An 18,716-nucleotide genomic window follows, 5' to 3' on the forward strand; every position below is an offset into this window, starting at 1 on the left:
TTAAGTACATGGCATGTTTTGTATATGTTTATGTGTGTGTGTGTTACCTACTCCTTAATAACCCTTTCTGTGTGTTCTTCCAGATGTATGGTCGCTACACACAGGAGCTGGGGGTGTATGCTAAAGAAGAGGCAGCTCGCCTGAGGGAAGAGGGGGGGCGGAGGCGCTCGGTCACAGAACGCTCACGCTCCCTGGAACTCCTTGAGTACGACAAGGGCCGCTGCGCCAAGTGTCGCAGTGAGTACCGACCAATACTGACCACTGAAGCTGACCGTACTGTAACCAGGCCGTATTCTCTGACCAGGTCTCTCTCTGTTTCTTACTGTGAAACAAGTCTCACCTTTCCTAGATACAATGTTGTTACATTTTTACTAGGGTTACACATTTTGGGGACTATTCAGAGGTGGAAACTTTCCTTGGGAATTCATGGGAATATATGGGAATTAACGGGAATATATGGGAATTAAGGTAAATATATGGAAATTAATATTAATTCCATTTAAATGTAGATGTTTTTTGCATTGGCTATATTTACCATATCATATGGAGACAGAAACATAAACATTTTACCTTATCATAAGTAGACATAATTGCAAATGATAAAATCCTTCCAATAGAAATAAAAAAATATATAATTCTTACGAATTGAACTAATTAAATTAATTGACTCTTCACATGGGATGATTTCACTGAACAACAAAAGAAAGGGAATATTGAATGATCCCCAATGATCCATTGCATCTCCCAAAAACGTTTTCAACATACATCTGTAAAATGATAGTCTAGAAACTAAAGCTTTGGTTGTCTTCCTATCAAATCAAATCAAAATGAAATTTTATTAGTCACATGCACCGAATACAACAGGTGTAGACCTTACAGTGAAATGCTTACTTACGAGCCCCTAACCAACAGTGCAGTTTCAAAAAATACGGACAAGAATAAGAGATAAAAGTAACAAGTAATTAAAGAGCCGCAGTAAAAAATAACAATATACAGTTGAAGTGGGAAGTTTACATACACCTTAGCCAAATATATTAAAACTCAGTTTTTCACAATTCCTGACATTTAATCCTAGTAAAAATTCCCTATCTTAGGTCAGTTAGGATCACCACTTTATTTTAAGAATGTGAAATGCCAGAATAATAGTAGAGAGAATGATTTATTTCTGCTTTTATTTCTTTCATCACATTCCCAGTGGGTCAGAAGTTTACATACACTCAATTAGTATTTGGTAGCATTGCCTTTAAATTGTTTAACTTGCGTCAAACAGTTCAGGTAGCCTTCCAAAAACTACCCACAATAAGTTGGGTGAATTTTGGCCCATTCCTCCTGACTGAGCTGGTGTAACTGAGTCAGGTTTGTAGGCCTCCTTGCTTTTTCAGTTCTGCCCACAAATTTTCTATAGGATTGACATCAGGGCTTTGTGATGGCCACTCCAATACCTTGACTTTGTTGTCCTTAAGCCATCTTGCCACAACTTTGGAAGTTTGCTTGAGGTCATTGTCCATTTGGAAGACCCATTTGCGACCAAGCTTTAACATTCTGACTGATGTCTTGAGATGTTGCTTCAATATATCCACATAATTTTCCATCCTCATGATGCCATCTATTTTGTGAAGTGCACCAGTCCCTCCTGCAGCAAAGCACCCCCACAACATGATGCTGCCACCCCCGTGCTTCACGGCTAGGATGGCGTTCTTTGGCTTGCAAGCCTCCCCTTTTTCCTCCAAACATAACGATGGTCACTATGGCCAAACAGTTATATTTTTGTTTCATCACCAAAGGATATTTTTCCAAAAAGTACGATCCTTGTCCCCATGTGCAGTTGCAAACCGTAGTCTGGCTTTTTTATGGCGATTTTGGAGCAGTGGCTTCTTCCTTGCTGAGCGGCCTTTCAGGTTATGTCGATATAGCACTTGTTTTACTGTGGATATAGATACTTTTGTACCTGTTTCCTCCAGCATCTTCACAAGGTCCTTTGCTGTTGTTCTGGGATTGATTTTCACTTTTCACACCAAAGTACGTTCATCTCTAGGAGACAGAACGTGTCTCCTTCCTGAGCGGTATGACGGCTGCATGGTCCCATGGTGTTTATACATGCGTACTATTGTTTGTACAGATGAACATGGTACCTTCAAGCGTTTGGAATTGCTCCCAAGGATGAACCAGACTTGTGGAGGTCTACACTTTTTTTTCTGAGGTCTTGGCTGATTTCTTTTGATTTTCCCATGATATCAAGCAAAGGGACACTGAGTTTGAAGGTAGGCCTTGAAATACATCCACAGGTACACCTCCAATTGACTCAAATTATGTCAATTAACCTATCAGAAGCTTCTAAAGCCATGATCACATTTTCTGGAATTTTCCAAGCTGTTTAAAGGCACAGTCAACTTAGTGTATGTAAACTTCTGACCCACTGGAATTGTGATACAGTGAAATAATCTGTCTGTAAACAATTGTTGAAAATTACTTGTGTCATGCACAAAGTAGATGTCCTAACCGACTTGCCAAAACTATAGTTTGTTAACAAGATATTTGTGGAGTGAAATGTACCCTCTGTAGTGCCATGCGGTCGGAGGCCGAGCAGTTGCCATACCAGGCAGTGATGCCACCAGTCAGGATGCTCTCGATGGTGCAGCTGTAGAACCTTTTGAGGATCTGAGGACCCAAATCTTTTCAGTCTCCTGAGGGGGAATAGGTTTTGTCATGCCCGCATCACAACTGTCATGGTGTGCTTGGACCATGTTAGATTGTTGGTGGTGTGGACGCTCTCAACCTGCTCCACTGCAGCCCCATCGATGGGAATGGGGGCATGCTCGATCCTCTTTTTCCTGTTGTCCACAATCATCTCCTTTGTCTTGATCACGTTGAGGGAGAGGTTGTTGTCCTGGCACCACACGGCCAGGTCTCTGACCTCCTCCCTATAGGCTGCCTCGTTGTTGTCGGTGATCAGGCTGACCACTGTTGTGTCATTGTCAAATTTAATGATGGTGTTGGAGTCGTGCCTGGCAGGGCAGTCATGAGTGAACAGGGAGTACAGGAGGGGGCTGAGCACGCACCCCTGAGGGGCCCTTGTGTTGACGATCAGCGTGGCGGGTGTGTTGTTACCTAACCTTACCACCTGGGGGCGGCCCATCAGGCAGTCCAGGCCATCATTGAATAGCATTCTCACATAGGTGTTCCTTTTGTCCAGGTGGGAAAGGGCAGCGTGGACTGCAATAGAGACTGCATCATCTGTGGATCTGTTAGGGTGGTATGCAAATTGAAGTGGGTCTAGGGTTTTTGGGATGATGCAGGCTTCCATGTCTTCTCCCTGGACCTCCTCAATGTCCACCTCTTGAACATCAGACTCTGAGGCCTCATCTTGACTGTAACTTTCCAACCTTGTTGAGGATGGTTTGTTGTCAGGCTCAAAAAGCCTAATTTGCCCAGATGGCCATAAATTTTTCAACCTTTATATTGTTGTGTTCTTTGGTGTGTGTGTTCCCAAACAAGGACCAGTTGCACTCTGAGGCAGCTGATGTTGATGGGATTTGGAGGATGATGGAGGCAACAGGGGAAAGAGCCTCAGATCCACAAAGTCCCTTCCACAAGGTGGCTGATGAGATATGTTGGCACGACTGCCATATTGCATCTCCATCCCAAAGCCCTTGCTTGGAAGTGTACTTCGCCAGTCTGCCAACCAGGCCAAGGTGGTGAGACATGGTAGTGATGACACCATAGGCCTTGTTGATCTCTGCACCAGGCAGGATGCTCTTGCCAGCATACTTGGGGTCCAACATGTACGCTGCAGTGTGTATGGGCTTCAGGCAGAAGTTTCCTCTGCTTGGAGCAACAGTGAAGTGGGCAGGGCAGTACGGATTTCTTCTCTTACATCTCCAAGCAGAGTCTGAACATCAGACAGGATGGCATTGTCTCCCTCAATCCGTGCAATGGCTACTGCTATAGGTTTCAGGAATTTCAGGCTGCTTACCACTCACTCCCAAAATACATCATCCAGGAGGATCCTCATGATGGGTCTGTCCATATCGGCAGACTGTGATATGGCCATTTCTTGGAGAGACTCTTTCCCCTCCAGGAGACTGTCAAACATGATGACAACACCACCCCAAATGAGTAGATAAAGCATGTCTGGTTGGAGGGGTGTATGCTGGGCGAAGAACATTAAGAAATCTATTTCAATTGCCTGTGAGCATCAGAGGTGAACCAGTTGCATACACAGCTCAAGCAAGACATTCATCAGCATTTCTCTGACTACGTTCCTCCAATGAGTCAAAACAAATTCTGATTCCAGAAGGACCATGAAATGTTGCTATCGATAAGGTATCTGATTCATCATTTTCACCTCAAATAGAAGTAGAGGTTGCTTACTGTGAGCGCTGAGCGAACTTTATGCACTTGGCCAGATGATTCTGCATCTTTGTTGTGTTCTTCACATATCATTTGGCACAGTATTTGCAAATGTACACAGCTTTTCCTTCTACATTAGCTGCAGTGAAATGTCTCCACACATCAGACAGTGCCCGTGGCATTTTCTTGAAAGATTATTTAAAAAATGGTAAAAAAACAAAACAAATATAATTTCATGTATAGATTAATGGTTAAGCAGTTAGATTAAACAACTTCTTTATAAGATAACTGTTTTAAAATGAAACATGTATGGAAACAGGTGAATTAACACTCCTCAGTTAGCAGGCTCAAGCAAGCTAAAACCCACATGGTAGCAAAAACTAACTAGCAGAAATTGTTAAGAAGTTAGAAATGATTTAAACACACTTTGCTGTAGGCACCCAGTATTGTAATCAAAATGTACCATGTAGTCCTTGGCATCTCTTAAATAATTATGAATAGATCCACCATTGAGCACAAAAACAACACTTGTTACAGAATATTTTACATAGAAATAACATCTGTCAGACAAACCATGCCTGACAACATGATCCAATAAGACAGAAAAATAGAAGAACATTTAAAGGCTGGTCCTTAGTAGTGTGGGCTCAATAGCATCTCATTAGTGTACAAGATCTTGAGAATCAGCTGTACATGTGATGGACGAGTGCACTGCACATGTGATGGAAGAATGCACTGTGCATGCAGAGAGTTGCAATTCAATTGATAGGGGGATAGTTTAACCAAAATATGCCACAAGACCTAGAATTGCCTTATGTGTATTCCACAAAAAAGGTTCACTGTTATAAGCTAACGTTTTTGATGAATTTAAGCAAAATTCTTAAAATTCCCAGGCTTAACTTCCCATGGGAAATTTCTGGGAATTTACCGGAAAGATCCGACTGTTTGCAACCCTAATTGTTACCAACAAAAGACAACTGGAGAGTATTGGAAGAAGGGATTTGAGGAAAGAGTTTTGGAGTGTTTTTGCAGTCAGTGTATGTATGTCCATGTGTGTTTGCATGTACACTTGAGGGTGGGTGTGTGTGTGTGTGTGTGAGGCACCAAATTCTGTGTACTGTTGATGGTGATAATAGTGATTATGCTTGTGTTTGGGTGACTGAAAGGGACATCTCCACTGTGTACAGGGACACTCTTTGTACTGGGACACAAAATAAGACGCCACAACAGTCTAAATGCTACAGGGGTGTTTGGTGTTTACAGGGGTCCGCGGAGGTACTGCAGGGGGTCTAGAAAGAAATTACACTACCAGTAAAACGTCTGGACACACCTATTCATTCAAGGGTTTTTCTTTATTTTTACTATTTTCTACATTGTAGACTAATAGTGATAACAACAAATCTATGAAATAACACCAAAAACAGTGTTAAACAAATCAAAATATATTTTGAGATTCTTGGAAGTAGCCACCCTTTGCCCTGATGACAGCTTTGCACACTGTGTTTTGGTTAACTTTCTAGCTGCTAGGCTATGTTAGAGTTTACACTTCCTCTTCCAATTATAATGTGGGGAATTCAAAATGTTTAAAAACTATCTACCAAATATATTCATCCCTGGGTCCCTGGTCAAGAAAAGGTTGAAGACCCCTGTAGGGCTGGGCGATATATCAAATTCATTTGAATGTATGTTTTAGCGCGAATTTCGAAATGCCTGTATCGCCAGAATCAAGGTTTATTTCTTCCGTTTTTATGAGAGTTTGTCTGCTTGTCCTCATGTTGTCTTTTTGGTCGGTTTCCTTCGCTCCTTCTGTGCTGGGTGCACCTTCCCACTCATACACCAAGTCCCTCCCCTTGCTGACATTTACAACAACGAACAAGAAAGACCACTTCTTCCTCTCTGACAAGTAGTTTAAACTCGCTATTTGCATTTGAGGTTTGGTCCAACAGAATGGGTCATATGAACACTGAAACACATTGAGACATTATTTTACTGTAATAGAGGACTTAACCTTTCTAACCGTAACCTTTTTGTGATCAACTCCCAAAATGTACAGAGAGCAGACCCTACTAAAGTGAGAGTATCAATGACAGTTTCTGTCAGATGCAGCATTGCAGTACCACGTACCGCTAGCAGCATTTTAGCCACAGACTTATGTGCCAACTGTCTAGTCTGTGTTTTATAAATGTGCAATGAGCATAAAAATATGCATTTATATAAATAATTGGCATCTCAATCTGAGAAAAAAGCGTATTCTTATCCAGGTAGGCCACTTGATTTCAACATCTAAGCAAAGTGGACAGGCTAGTATGTTGTTGAAACAGTTGGAGACAGACAGGGTGTGTGCATAACAGTTCAACACTTCTACCTTGTTAGCTAGCTAATGGATCCAAGTTGGCTAGACTTGAATATAAAGATTAGCTGGGTATTCACTAGCACGTGGGCTTGTGCTTGAGATTGTTTGAGACCTGTGTTAGTGTTCTATAATGCCTGCTACAACAAGTTGGTCATTATTAGTGGATGTGCCTTGTGAATGGTTCGGGTAAATTTGTTTACAAAAAGGCAATTTTCATAGGCTGGCATGAACTAGATCAGTGATTGTTGCAACAAAAGCAGGTTCAACTATTTTGAAAAGATAATGACATTATTAGTGAGTGAGTCTTATGGTTGTGGAGGACTTATATTTAGCCTTTGTACAGTATAATTTCACAAGCACTGAATTCATTAGTTTATTGCTGACTGTTTTGAAATGCAGTGTATTGATCTTTAATTGTGCATCAAAGCTTGTTTAGAGAAAACATAAAAAAATGGAGATATACACTGAGTGTCCAAAACATGATGAACTAATCTTTCCATGACAGACTGACCAGGTGAATCCAGGTGAAAGATATGATCCCTTACTGATGTCACGTGTTAAATCCACTTCAACCAGTGTAGATGAAGGGGAGGAGATTAAAGAAGGATTTGTAAGCCTTGAGACAATTGAGACATTTTGTATGTGTGCCATTCAGAGGGTGAATGGGCAAGACAAAAGATTTAAGTGCCTTTGAACAGGGTATGGTAGATGCCAGGCGCACCAGTTTGTGTCAAGAACTGCAACGCTGCTGGGGGTTTCACCCTCTAAAGTTTCCCGTGTGTATCAAGAATGGTCCACCACCCAAAGGACATGCAGCCAACTTGACAACTGTGGGAAGCATTGGAGTCAACGTGGTCCAGCATCCCTGTGGAACGCTTTCGTCACCTTGTAGAGTCCATACCCCAATGAATTGAGGCTGTTCTGAGGGCAAAGGGGGGTTCAACTCAATATTAGTATCGGTGTTCTTAATGTTTTGTGCACGCAGTGAATACTGTGAATGAGTCATAAGTTAGAAAAAATGTAGATATGATTTTTAGGCCATATCGCCCAGCCATAGACCCCTGCTACAAGGGATTAGGTGTCACATGTTAAATTTGTTCCAGGTGATACATCTGTGACATTCAAATACAGTACATGTCTTTGGACAACCAGGTGTGTCTTGTGCATGTTAATGAGCTCAGGACTAATAGAGCAGGACAGTTGACATGGAACATTTGTTTATACTACACACATTACCAAAACAGCAGAAAACTCTAATTTGTGTATGTCAGAGTTCAGGCCCATATTCCAGCTCATATTCCAGCTCATTACATGTGAATGGAGGGCCCCCTACTGTTAATACCTGCTCATTACAATTTGTTTCCCTGCTCACTTCTGCAACAGTGTGTGTGTGTGTGTGTGTTTGTGTGTGTTTGTGTGTGTGTGTGTGTGTGTGTGTGTACAGTAATTATTTGTGACAATCTCTCTTTCTTCTTGTGTGTGTGAGGCTGAACATCTGAAATACTGCAAGAGAAGTTGAGGGAGGGGTGTGTGTGTGTGCGTGCGTGCTTCTCAGCTCCCATCTCAGTGATTAGTTCCCAGTGTTGTGGCTGCATAGTGTTGACTCAGCCATAGCTATCTCTCAGCCTCCCTTCAACCTCACACCTCTCTGTTTTGATCGGGGACATGATGCAACTGATGAATTCTTCATTCCCAGTTAACACCAGATATCTTCCATGTAGACTCTGTCTTTTCCCCTGGAATGACAATAAGGGAACACACACACACACACAGCTCAGTTCTGTGATGGAGATAGGGGGTTTGTTCTGTCATTGTGTGTTCCTGTCACACAAACACTCCACTCTAGCGCGACAAAAGACACCTCTGCCTAGCTCGGCAGAATCTCTGTTTTCATTATGGCTCGCGTTCTCACAAGAACACATACACGCACACACACTTTCTTTCTAGGATACACACACTCTCTCTTCCTCTCACACACACACACACACACACGCACACGCACACGCACACGCACACACGCACGCACGCACGCACACACACACACACACACACACACGGATATAGATGTTGCTCATTGATTTCCTCCTGGTAAATGAAGCTGAATGTTGTAGCAGTGTCTCTCCCCTCATCACACTGTTCCAGCCTAGTGCTCCTGGGAGGCGTGTGTGTGTTGATGAGCTGCAGTGATGGGCCTCTGTCTATGCGACAGCTCTATACTACAGATAGGCAATTACACACACCTAGGCTATCTAGAGGGGAACGTTTGGTAATGACGTTTGCAGAACAATGCAGCATGGATCATCTCTTCAAATGAGCATTATTTAAAGAGCACACTGAACACCAGTCAATCAGATGTTACTTCTACATGGCACATTTTACAAGTACATTCAATCACAAAGGGAGTCTTGCTATAATAAATGATAACTATAGTGGAAGGGTTGCTATTGCATGGATATCCCAGCAGGGGGCAGAGTTGAGCTATAGAACTAGAGATAAAGAGCAGGAGGATGGAGAGAGGAAGCCATGGTTGAAAAAGAGAAACGGAGGGAGAGTGAGGCTGAAATATACAGGCTGGTTCTGTGTTACTGCGGTGTTGCGTTACGAGCGATACAGGGTGAAATCTCAACCACAGAGGTTTGGTTACGGTCGCTATTCTCTGGGTTTCTCTCTTTTGACATTATTAGGATAATATGATAGTTTGATTCTGTCTTATTTGACTGTTTTACTAATCAAAAGTTCACAACAGATTTAATTATGTTCATTATTTTAGGACATTTTGGAGATGTAATGAAAAGCGACAAGTTTGAGGCCATCCACTTCAGGCTGAGGTTAAGAGAGAGAGATATTTCAATAGTGGTACACAAGTATGTTCGGTGCACACTTTGTGTGTGTGTGTGCGTGTGTGTGTGAAATATTCAGAGACGAGTCCACTGGACTCACCTTCACAACACACACACACGGAGAGTCAGAAACTTTCACTCTCTTTCACACACACACCAGATATTTTCCTGGTGGAACAGTCGGGAGGGGATCACAGGGATCCCAGGAATCTGTCTGTAGCCCAGTGGGGGGGCAGATGACAGGCCTCAGGGTGCTGTCACTCACTCCTGCTGCTATTGATGTAACATGTCCCCAAGAGGGTACATCCTGCTACGACACACACACACACACACCATCTGCAGCTGTTTTTCTCTGAGGAATGACACTGTGACCGTTTCTTTCCCACTGTTCTGTCTTTCTTTACACATCTCCATCTCTCCTCTCCCCCTCTCTCTCAATTCAAATTCAACGGACTTTATTGGCATGGGAAACATACACTACCAGTCAAAAGTTTGGACACACCTACTCATTCCAGGGTTTTTCTTTATTTTGACTATTTTCTACATTGTAGAGTAATAGTGAAGACATCAAAACTATGAAATAACACATATGGAATCTTGTAGTAACCAAAAAAGTGTTAAACAAATCAAAATATATTTTACATTTGAGATTCTTCAAAGTATCCACCCTTTGCCTTGACTACAGATTTTCACACTCTTGGCATTCTCTCAACCAGCTTCATGAGGTAGTCACCTGGAATGCATTTCAATTAACCGGTGTGCCTTATTAAAAATTTATTTGTGGAATTTATTTTCTTCTTATTGCGTTTGAGCCAATCAGTTGTGTTGTGACAAGGTAGGGGTGGTATACAGAAGATAGCCCTATTTGGTAAAAGTTTAAGTCCATATTATGGCAAGAACAGCTCATATAAGCAAAGATAAACGACAGTCCATCATTACTTTAAGACATAAAGGTCAATCAATGCGGAACATTTAAGAACTTTGAAAGTTTCTTCAAGTGCAGTCGCAAAAACTATCAAGCGCTATGATGAAACTGGTTTTCATGTGGACCGCCACAGGAAAGGAAGACCCAGAGTTACCTTTGCTGCAGAGGATAAGTTCATTAGAGTTAACAGCCTCAGAAATTGCAGCCCAAATAAATGCTTCACAGAGTTCAAGTAACAGACACATCTCAACATCAACTGTTCATAAGAGACTGCGTGAATCAGGCCTTCATGGTCGAATTGCTGCCACGAAACCACTACTAAAGGTCCCCAATAAGAACAGACTTGCTTGGGCCATGAAATACAAGCAATGGACATCAGACCGGTGGAAATTTGTCCTTTGATTGGATTAGTCCAGATTTTGGTTCCAAGCGCCGTGTCTTTGTGAGATGCCGAGTAGGTGAATAGATGTTTCCCGCTTGTGTAGTTCCCACTGTGAAGCATGGAGGAGGAGGTGTGATGGTGTGGGGCTAGTGACACTGTCACTGATTTATTTAGAATTCAAGGCACACTTAAACAGCATGGCTACCACAGCATTCTGCAGTGATACCACCACTATCTCTCTCACTCTCTCTCCCCCCTCTCTTTCTCTCTCCCTCTTTCTCTCCCCCCTCCCTCTCTCTATCTCTGCCCCCCTGTCTCTCTCACACTCTGTCTCCTTCTCTCTGTCACTCCTTATGTCTCTCACTCCTCTCCCCCGCCCTTTCTTTCCCCCTTCTCTCTCTCGGACCCTCTCCCTTGCTCTCACCCCCTTCTCTCCCTCCTCTCTCTCCCCCTTCTCCCCCCCTTCTCTCTCTCTTTCTCTCTCCCCCTTCTCTCCCCCTTCTCTCTCTCTCCCCCTCCCCCTCTATCCCACTCTCCCTCTCCCTCTCTCTCCCACTTTCACTCTTTTCGTTCTCACTCCCCTTTCTCTCCCACTTTCTCCCCCTTTTGCTCTCTCTCTCTCTCTCTCTCTCTCTCTCTCTCTCCCCCTTCTCTCTCTCTCTTTCCCCCTTCTCTCTCTCTCTCTCTCCCCTTCTCTCTCCCCTTTTGCTCTCACTCTCTCTCCCCCTTTCGCTCTCACACTTTCTCCCCCTTTCTCTCTAGTGCTCTCCCACTTTCACTCTCTCTCTCCCACTTTCACTCTTGCGCTCTCTCCCCCTTTCGCTCTCTCTCCCCCTTTCGCTCTCTCTCCCCCTTTCGCTCTCTCTCCCCCTTTCGCTCTCTCTCCCACTTTCGCTCTCTCTCCCACTTTCACTCTTGCGCTCTCTCCCCCTTTCGCTCTCTCTCCCCCTTTCGCTCTCTCTCCCACTTTCGCTCTCCCGCTCTCTCCCCCTTTCGCTCTCTCTCCCCCTTTCGCTCTCTCTCCCCCTTTCGCTCTCTCTCCCACTTTCACTCTTGCGCTCTCTCCCCCTTTCGCTCTCTCTCCCCCTTTCGCTCTCTCTCCCACTTTCGCTCTCCCGCTCTCTCCCCCTTTCGCTCTCCCGCTCTCTCCCCCTTTCGCTCTCTCTCTCTCCCACTTTCGCTCTATCTCTCTCCCACTTTCGCTCTCGCGCTCTCTCCCCCTTTCGCTCTCTCTCTCACTTTTGCTCTCGCTCTCTCTCCCCTTCTCTCTCTCCCCCTCTCTCTCACTTCTTTCTCTCCCCCCTCTCTCTCCTTCCCTTCCATCCCCCTTCTCTCTCTCCCCCCTTCTCTCTCGCTCTCCCCCTACTCTCTTGCTCTCCTCCTACTCTCTTGCTCTCCACCTACTCCCTCTTTCTTTCCTCCTACTCCCTCTTTCTCTCCCGCCCTCCCTCTTCTCAGTGCTCAGTGGAGTCAGTATGTTATTTAATTGGTTCCAAGAACACACACACACACACACAGGCACACACAAGTTTTTCCCTGCAACAGGTATGATGTCAGTAGGAGCGTTGCATGGCGCCACACGTCACCATGGATACTAGCTGGCGCCAGCCCTCCTTCTCTCCGTCTCTCTGTGGTCATCCATCCATCCCTCGCTCAGTCCCCCCTCTTCTTCCCATCCCTTGCTGCATTTCTTTGTCTGTCCTCTTTTTGTCTCCTTCTCTGGTCCATCTCCTCTGGGTGGTGTGGTGAAAGGCATTCTGGGATAGACTGGCTACTGAAGAGGCTGATGGGGCCTGGCAGGAGATGGACAAATGGGTTGTCATGGGAACAAACAGATGACATGGCTATGCTGCTGTCACTTGTGGCACCGCCTGCATCACATAGCATTGCCATGCCAACCCCAGATGAACTACGGATGTTTTCTCTCCCATCTCATCAGCCAGAACACAACCTGCCTTTTCCCTGCATTTATTCCACTCTTTCTCTCTTTATTCTCTCACTCTATCTACTCTCTCCTGTTTTCCACTTGGACATAATAGTCTCTGTGATATAGAAATTCAGAGGCAACCAGGTTTTTGGCTAAAATGTCCTGGTACTAGGTAAAGTTCATGATGCCATTGACCTTAACAAGGGCCCCAGGACCAGTGGAAGCAAAACAGCCCCATAACATCAAAGATCCACCACCATATTTTATAGTAGGTATAGGGTTTGTCATGGAATTATTGTAATCAAAAGGAGAGACTTTTAGATTTCTTCAAAACAATAACACTTTATTATTTAATTACTGCAGTAATGGAGCTGGTTGGTAATCACCCCTGAAGGTGATCACTGACAACTCAACGAGCGGATTTGAGCCACAGCATTTTATAGCAAAGTCCATCCTCCTGGATGTTCATGACAAACAACAGATGTATGGAATGGGTCACAAGGTTACTAATAATTCACAGCAAACAGTATCTGCTGTAAATACTGTCCTCATTGTGTAGAGACCAGGGTCTGTCCCCCCAACTCTATACTGGAGCCATCTCCCCCTGGTACCCCAGTACAGAAACATTAACTCATGCTATGGAATGCGGTATCACACAAAGACATCAGAAATCTTCTGTCAGTGTTAAATTTCCCAGATGCCCACTTTCAGTTCACACAGACACAATAGAGTTACAGTGGGGCAAAAAAGTATTTACTCAGCCACCAATTGTGCAAGTTCTCCCACTTAAAAAGATGAGAGAGGCCTGTAATTTTCATCATAGGTAAACGTCAACTATGACAGACAAAATGAGAAAAACAAATCTAGAAAATCACATTGTAGGTTTTTCATGAATTTATTTGCAAATTATGGTGGAAAATAAGTATTTGGTCACCTACAAACAAGCAAGATTTCTGGCTCTCACAGACCTGTAACTTCTTCTTTAAGAGGCTCCTCTGTCCTCCACTCGTTACCTGTATTAATGGCACCTGTTTGAACTTGTTATCAGTATAAAAGACACCTGTCCACAACCTCAAACAGTCACACTCCAAACTCCACTATGGCCAAGACCAAAGAGCTGTCAAAGGACATCAGAAACAAAATTGTAGACCTGCACCAGGCTGGGAAGACTGAATCTGCAATAGGTAAGCAGCTTGGTTTGAAGAAATCAACTGTGGGAGCAATTATTAGGAAATGGAAGACATACAAGACCACTGATAATCTCCCTCGATCTGGGGCTCCACGCAAGATCTCACCCCGTGGGGTCAAAATGAGCACAAGAACGGTGAGCAAAAATCCTAGAAGCACATGGGGGGACGTAGTAAGTGACCTGCAGAGAGCTGGGACCAAAGTAACAAAGCCTACCATCAGTAACACACTACGCCGCCAGGGACTCAAATCCTGCAGTGCCAGACGTGTCCCCCTGCTTAAGCCAGTACATGTCCAGGCCTGTCTGAAGTTTGCTAGAGAGCATTTGGATGATCCAGAAGAGGATTGGGAGAATGGCATATGGTCAGATGAAACCAAAATATAACTTTTTGGTAAAAACTCAACTCGTTGTGTTTGGAGGACAAAGAATGCTAAGTTGCATCCAAAGAACACCATACCTACTGTGAAGCATGGGGGTGGAAACATCATGCTTTGGGGCTGTTTTTCTGCAAAGGGACCAGGACGACTGATCCGTGTAAAGGAAAAAATGAATGGGGCCATGTATCGTGAGATTTTGAGTGAAAACCTCCTTCCATCAGCAAGGACATTGAAGATGAAACGTGTCTGGGTCTTTCAGCATGACAATGATCCCAAACACACCGCCCGGGCAATGAAGGAGTGGCTTTCGTAAGAAGCATTTCAAGGTCCTGGAGTGGCCTAGCCAGTCTCCAGATCTCAACCCCATAGAAAATCTTTGGACGGAGTTGAAAGTCCGTGTTGCCCAGCGACAGCCCCAAAACATCACTGCTCTAGAGGAGATCTGCATGGAGGAATGGTCCAAAATACCAGCAACAGTGTGTGAAAACCTTGTGAAGACTTACAGAAAACGTTTGACCTGTGTCATTGCCAAAAAAGGGTATATAACAAAGTATTGAGATAAACTTTTGTTATTGACCAAATACTTATTTTCCACCATAATTTGCAAATAAATTCATTAACCATCCTACAATGTGATTTTCTGGATTTTTTTTTCTCATTTTGTCTGTCATAGTTGAAGTGTACCTATGATGAAAATTACAGGCCTCTCTCATCTTTTTAAGTGGGAGAACTTGCACAATTGGTGGCTGACTAAATACTTGTTTGCCCCACTGTACAAGAACCCTCTATTCTGTTGCATAAAACAACCATTTGATGCAATAACAACATTATAACATAATCTTGTCATTTCTGTTCTGACCGGTTATTTTCTGTTCTGACATTCCCCCATTTTGAGAGTCCTCTCAACTTAAAAGAAAATTACAAGATTTAAAAACCTTAATTCACATGTAGAAAATGCATACATTCTTCATAAACCAAGAAGCATAAAAGCAATAACTAATTGCATGGGTTCCTGCATGTGATTGGCTGCTATAGCACAAGCTCCCAAGAAACATTTCATCCCATTTCATCCTCCAACACTTATTCTAAATATTCTACCAATTTGTCTGGGGAGGTCATGATACACAGTCACCTGTACGAACCCAGGAAGAAAAACAAAAGATGCATACAGTTTATATGATTCAGGGCTATATCTTCATAGACAGTGAAAATCAAATATTTAATGCATAATGCAGTGCATGCAACAATGGAGTTGATCAAAGTAAGCTTTATTTATCTATCACACTCCAGTGGATCAGCATGGTGGAAATAATTATTTCCATCCCAGAAACTAAAATTAGCATATCTTGTTGGACAAATCCAGGTAGTGACTCCTGGTTTAAGTAAAATGTATTCTGTTGGTGCCTAATGAACATGTCCCAAGACAAGCATCATGATTCCACTATTTATAAGGCAATACCTATAGATCAAATACAGTGAGAGAAAAAAGTATTTGATCCCCTGCTGATTTTGTACGTTTGCCCACTGACAAAGAAATGGTCAGTCTATAATTTTAATGGCAGGTTTATTTGAACAGTGAGAGACAGAATAACAACCAAAAATCAATTTATAACATTTTTGATATGCGTTTTTCTGGATTTTTTTGTTGTTATTCTGTCTCTCACTGTTCAAATAAACCTACCATTAAAATGATAGACTGATCATTTCTTTGTCAGTGGGCAAACGTACAAAATCAGCAGGGGATCAAATACTTTTTTCCCTCACTGTAGATTAGGATCAGTTTCACTCTCAGGATCAGAGTTCACCCTCTCCATTCACCAGGGCATGCTGAGAATAGTGTCAACATCTTTAGTTCACAACAGCAATCAAAACAATCAATCCATAATACAGTAATTGCTTCACTCGTATAGTTATTAACATACTAAACTCAAAAAATCATTCAGTTTCCAAATCATAATCAAAACCCAATATATTATCCAACCCACATTTACAATGGCTTTGCTCAGTGATTTAAATTGGTCCTATCGCTCAAAGTCAAAAACCCTCAATTTAACACACATCAACATTGGCAGAATGTACATTTTATATTAACATACAGTATAATTATCCTATAATTCTAGTATTCGTTTTCTTATTATGATTAGAAATACAGATCACTATCCTAATGCATTCTTAATCTAAATGACAATAATTTTATGTAGTGTGTAGACCTCTATAATCAACCTGATACCCCAAAATAAACAATTTTAGACAAGTCTAAATCAATTTTGGGCACAGTTGACCAAACCCCCTTCAGGCACCTCTACCACCCATTATGTCTTGTCCATTTGTCAACCAGTATACCAGCAACATAAGAGAAGTTTGGAACAGATCTCTCCCCATCCTCACTCCACGTGGACTCCTGTCACACTCCTGAGAGTGAAGAAGCTTAGATTGGATGCTGTACTCCGGCTGCCGGCTCGGACTCAGGTCTCTCGGTAGAAGTGGTGCGGACAGGGCGATATTGAACGTCTTTTCCGCTTTTCTTCAGCCAGTTAGAGGGGGTTTTGAGGTACACAGACTGTTCGGTCCAATTATCTCTTCCATGCATTAAGATACCAACTGACGTCACCTTTCATGATAACCTCAAGAGAGGACAGATCAGAACAACAGTTTATATCAGGTACCAGGGTAAGACCCGAGTGCAGACTGTGTGAAGTAACAATGTTTATTGTAACAACAGGGGCAGGAAAACAACAGGTCAAGGTAGGCAGGGGTCGATAATGCAGAGCAGAGGCCAAGGTACAGGACGGCAGGCAGGGTCATGGACAGGCAGAGTGGTCAGGCGGGTGGGTACAGGGTCAGGACAGGCAGGGGTCAAAAACCAGGAGGACAAGAAAAGAGAAACTGGAAAAAGCAGGACCTGAGGCACAAACACTGGTAGGCTTGAACAAACAAGACGAACTGGCAACAGACAGACAGAAAACACAGGTATAAATGCAGTGTGCATAATGGGGAAGATGGGCGACACCTGGAGGGGGGTGGAGACAATCACAAAGACAGGTGAAACAGATCAGGCCGTGACAGTTTAGTTCAGTTGATTTTTGATTCAGGAAATCCAGACAAGCATTGACTATATGATAAATTATTACTTTTACCAATTATTCTTAATACCAATGTCTAAACATATGTCAAAGAGAATAACAACCCATTCTATTGAAACTATTTTTTCAAATTGGCTTATATCAAATCAAATTTTATTTGTGTCGCACACATGGTTAGCAGACATCAATGCGAGTGTAGCGAAATGCTTGTGCTTCTAGTTCCGACAGTGCAGTAATATCTAACAAGTGATCTAGCAATTCCCTAACAACTACCTACCTAATACACACAAATCTAAAGGGGTGAATGAGAATAAGAGAGAGTTTAAGAGAGAGTTAGAGAAAGGAAAGGATGGGATGAAAGAAGGATAAGGTTTACTGAGGGGCGGAAAGTGAGAGGGAGGAGGTGAAAGGAGAGGGAGGGAAAAGGGCAAAGAGGGTGTACAAGAGGAAGAAGCAGGGTCTCTTGGGAAATAGATATGAAAGGAATAGAGAGTATGGATGAGTATGGATGAGTGATGGCCGAGTGGCATAGGCAAGGTGCAATAGATGGTATAAAATACAGTATATACATGTGATATGAGTAATGTAAGATATGTAAACATTTATTAAAGTGGCATTATTTAGAGTGCATTGTTTAAAGTGACTAGTGATCCATTTATTAAAGTGTCCAGTGATTGGGTCTCAATGTAGGCAGCAGTCTCTCTGAGTTAGTGATTGCTGTTTAGCAGTCTGATGGCCTTGAGATAGAAGCTGTTTTTCAGTCTCTCTGTCCCAGCTTTGATGCACCTGTATTGACCTCGCCTTCTGGGTGGTAGCAGGGTGACAGGCTCTGGAGAGCCTTGCGGTTGAGGGTGTTGCAGTTGCCGTACCAGGCTGTGATACAGCCCGACAGGATGCTCTCGATTGTGCATCTGTAAAAGTTTGTCAGGGTTTTGGGTGACAAGCCAAATTTCTTCAGCCTCTTGAGGTTGAAGAGGCGCTGTTGCGCCTTCTTCACCACACTGTCTGTGTGAGTGGGCCATTTCAGTTTGTCTGTGATGTGTAAGCCGAGGAACTTAAAACTTTCCACCTTCTCCACTGCTGTCCCTTCGATGTGGATAGGGGGTGCTCCCTCTGCTGATTCCTGAAGTCCACAATCATCTCCTTTGTTTTGTTGACGTTGAGTGATAGGTTGTTTTCCTGACACCACACTCCGAATGCCCTCACCTCCTCCCTGTAGGCTGTCTCGTCGTTGTTGGTAATCAAGCCCACTACTGTTGTGTCGTCTGCAAACTTGATGATTGAGTTGAA

The 18,716-nt window shown here is 43.2% G+C and overlaps 1 protein-coding gene across 3 annotated transcripts in view; it reads left to right on the forward strand.

Annotated features, from left to right (window-relative positions):
- Nucleotides 1–18,716, forward strand: part of LOC115163618 (chloride channel protein 2) — a 182,934-nt gene that overhangs the window by 58,940 nt on the left and 105,278 nt on the right. For all 3 annotated transcript variants that reach the window (XM_029715644.1, XM_029715646.1, XM_029715645.1), the window contains exon 2: nt 84–237. In XM_029715644.1, the coding sequence (XP_029571504.1) occupies nt 84–237 (154 nt within the window). The remainder of the gene's footprint in view (nt 1–83; nt 238–18,716) is intronic.

Source organism: Salmo trutta, chromosome 26 (assembly GCF_901001165.1).
Source record: "Salmo trutta chromosome 26, fSalTru1.1, whole genome shotgun sequence".
NCBI lineage: Eukaryota > Metazoa > Chordata > Actinopteri > Salmoniformes > Salmonidae > Salmo > Salmo trutta.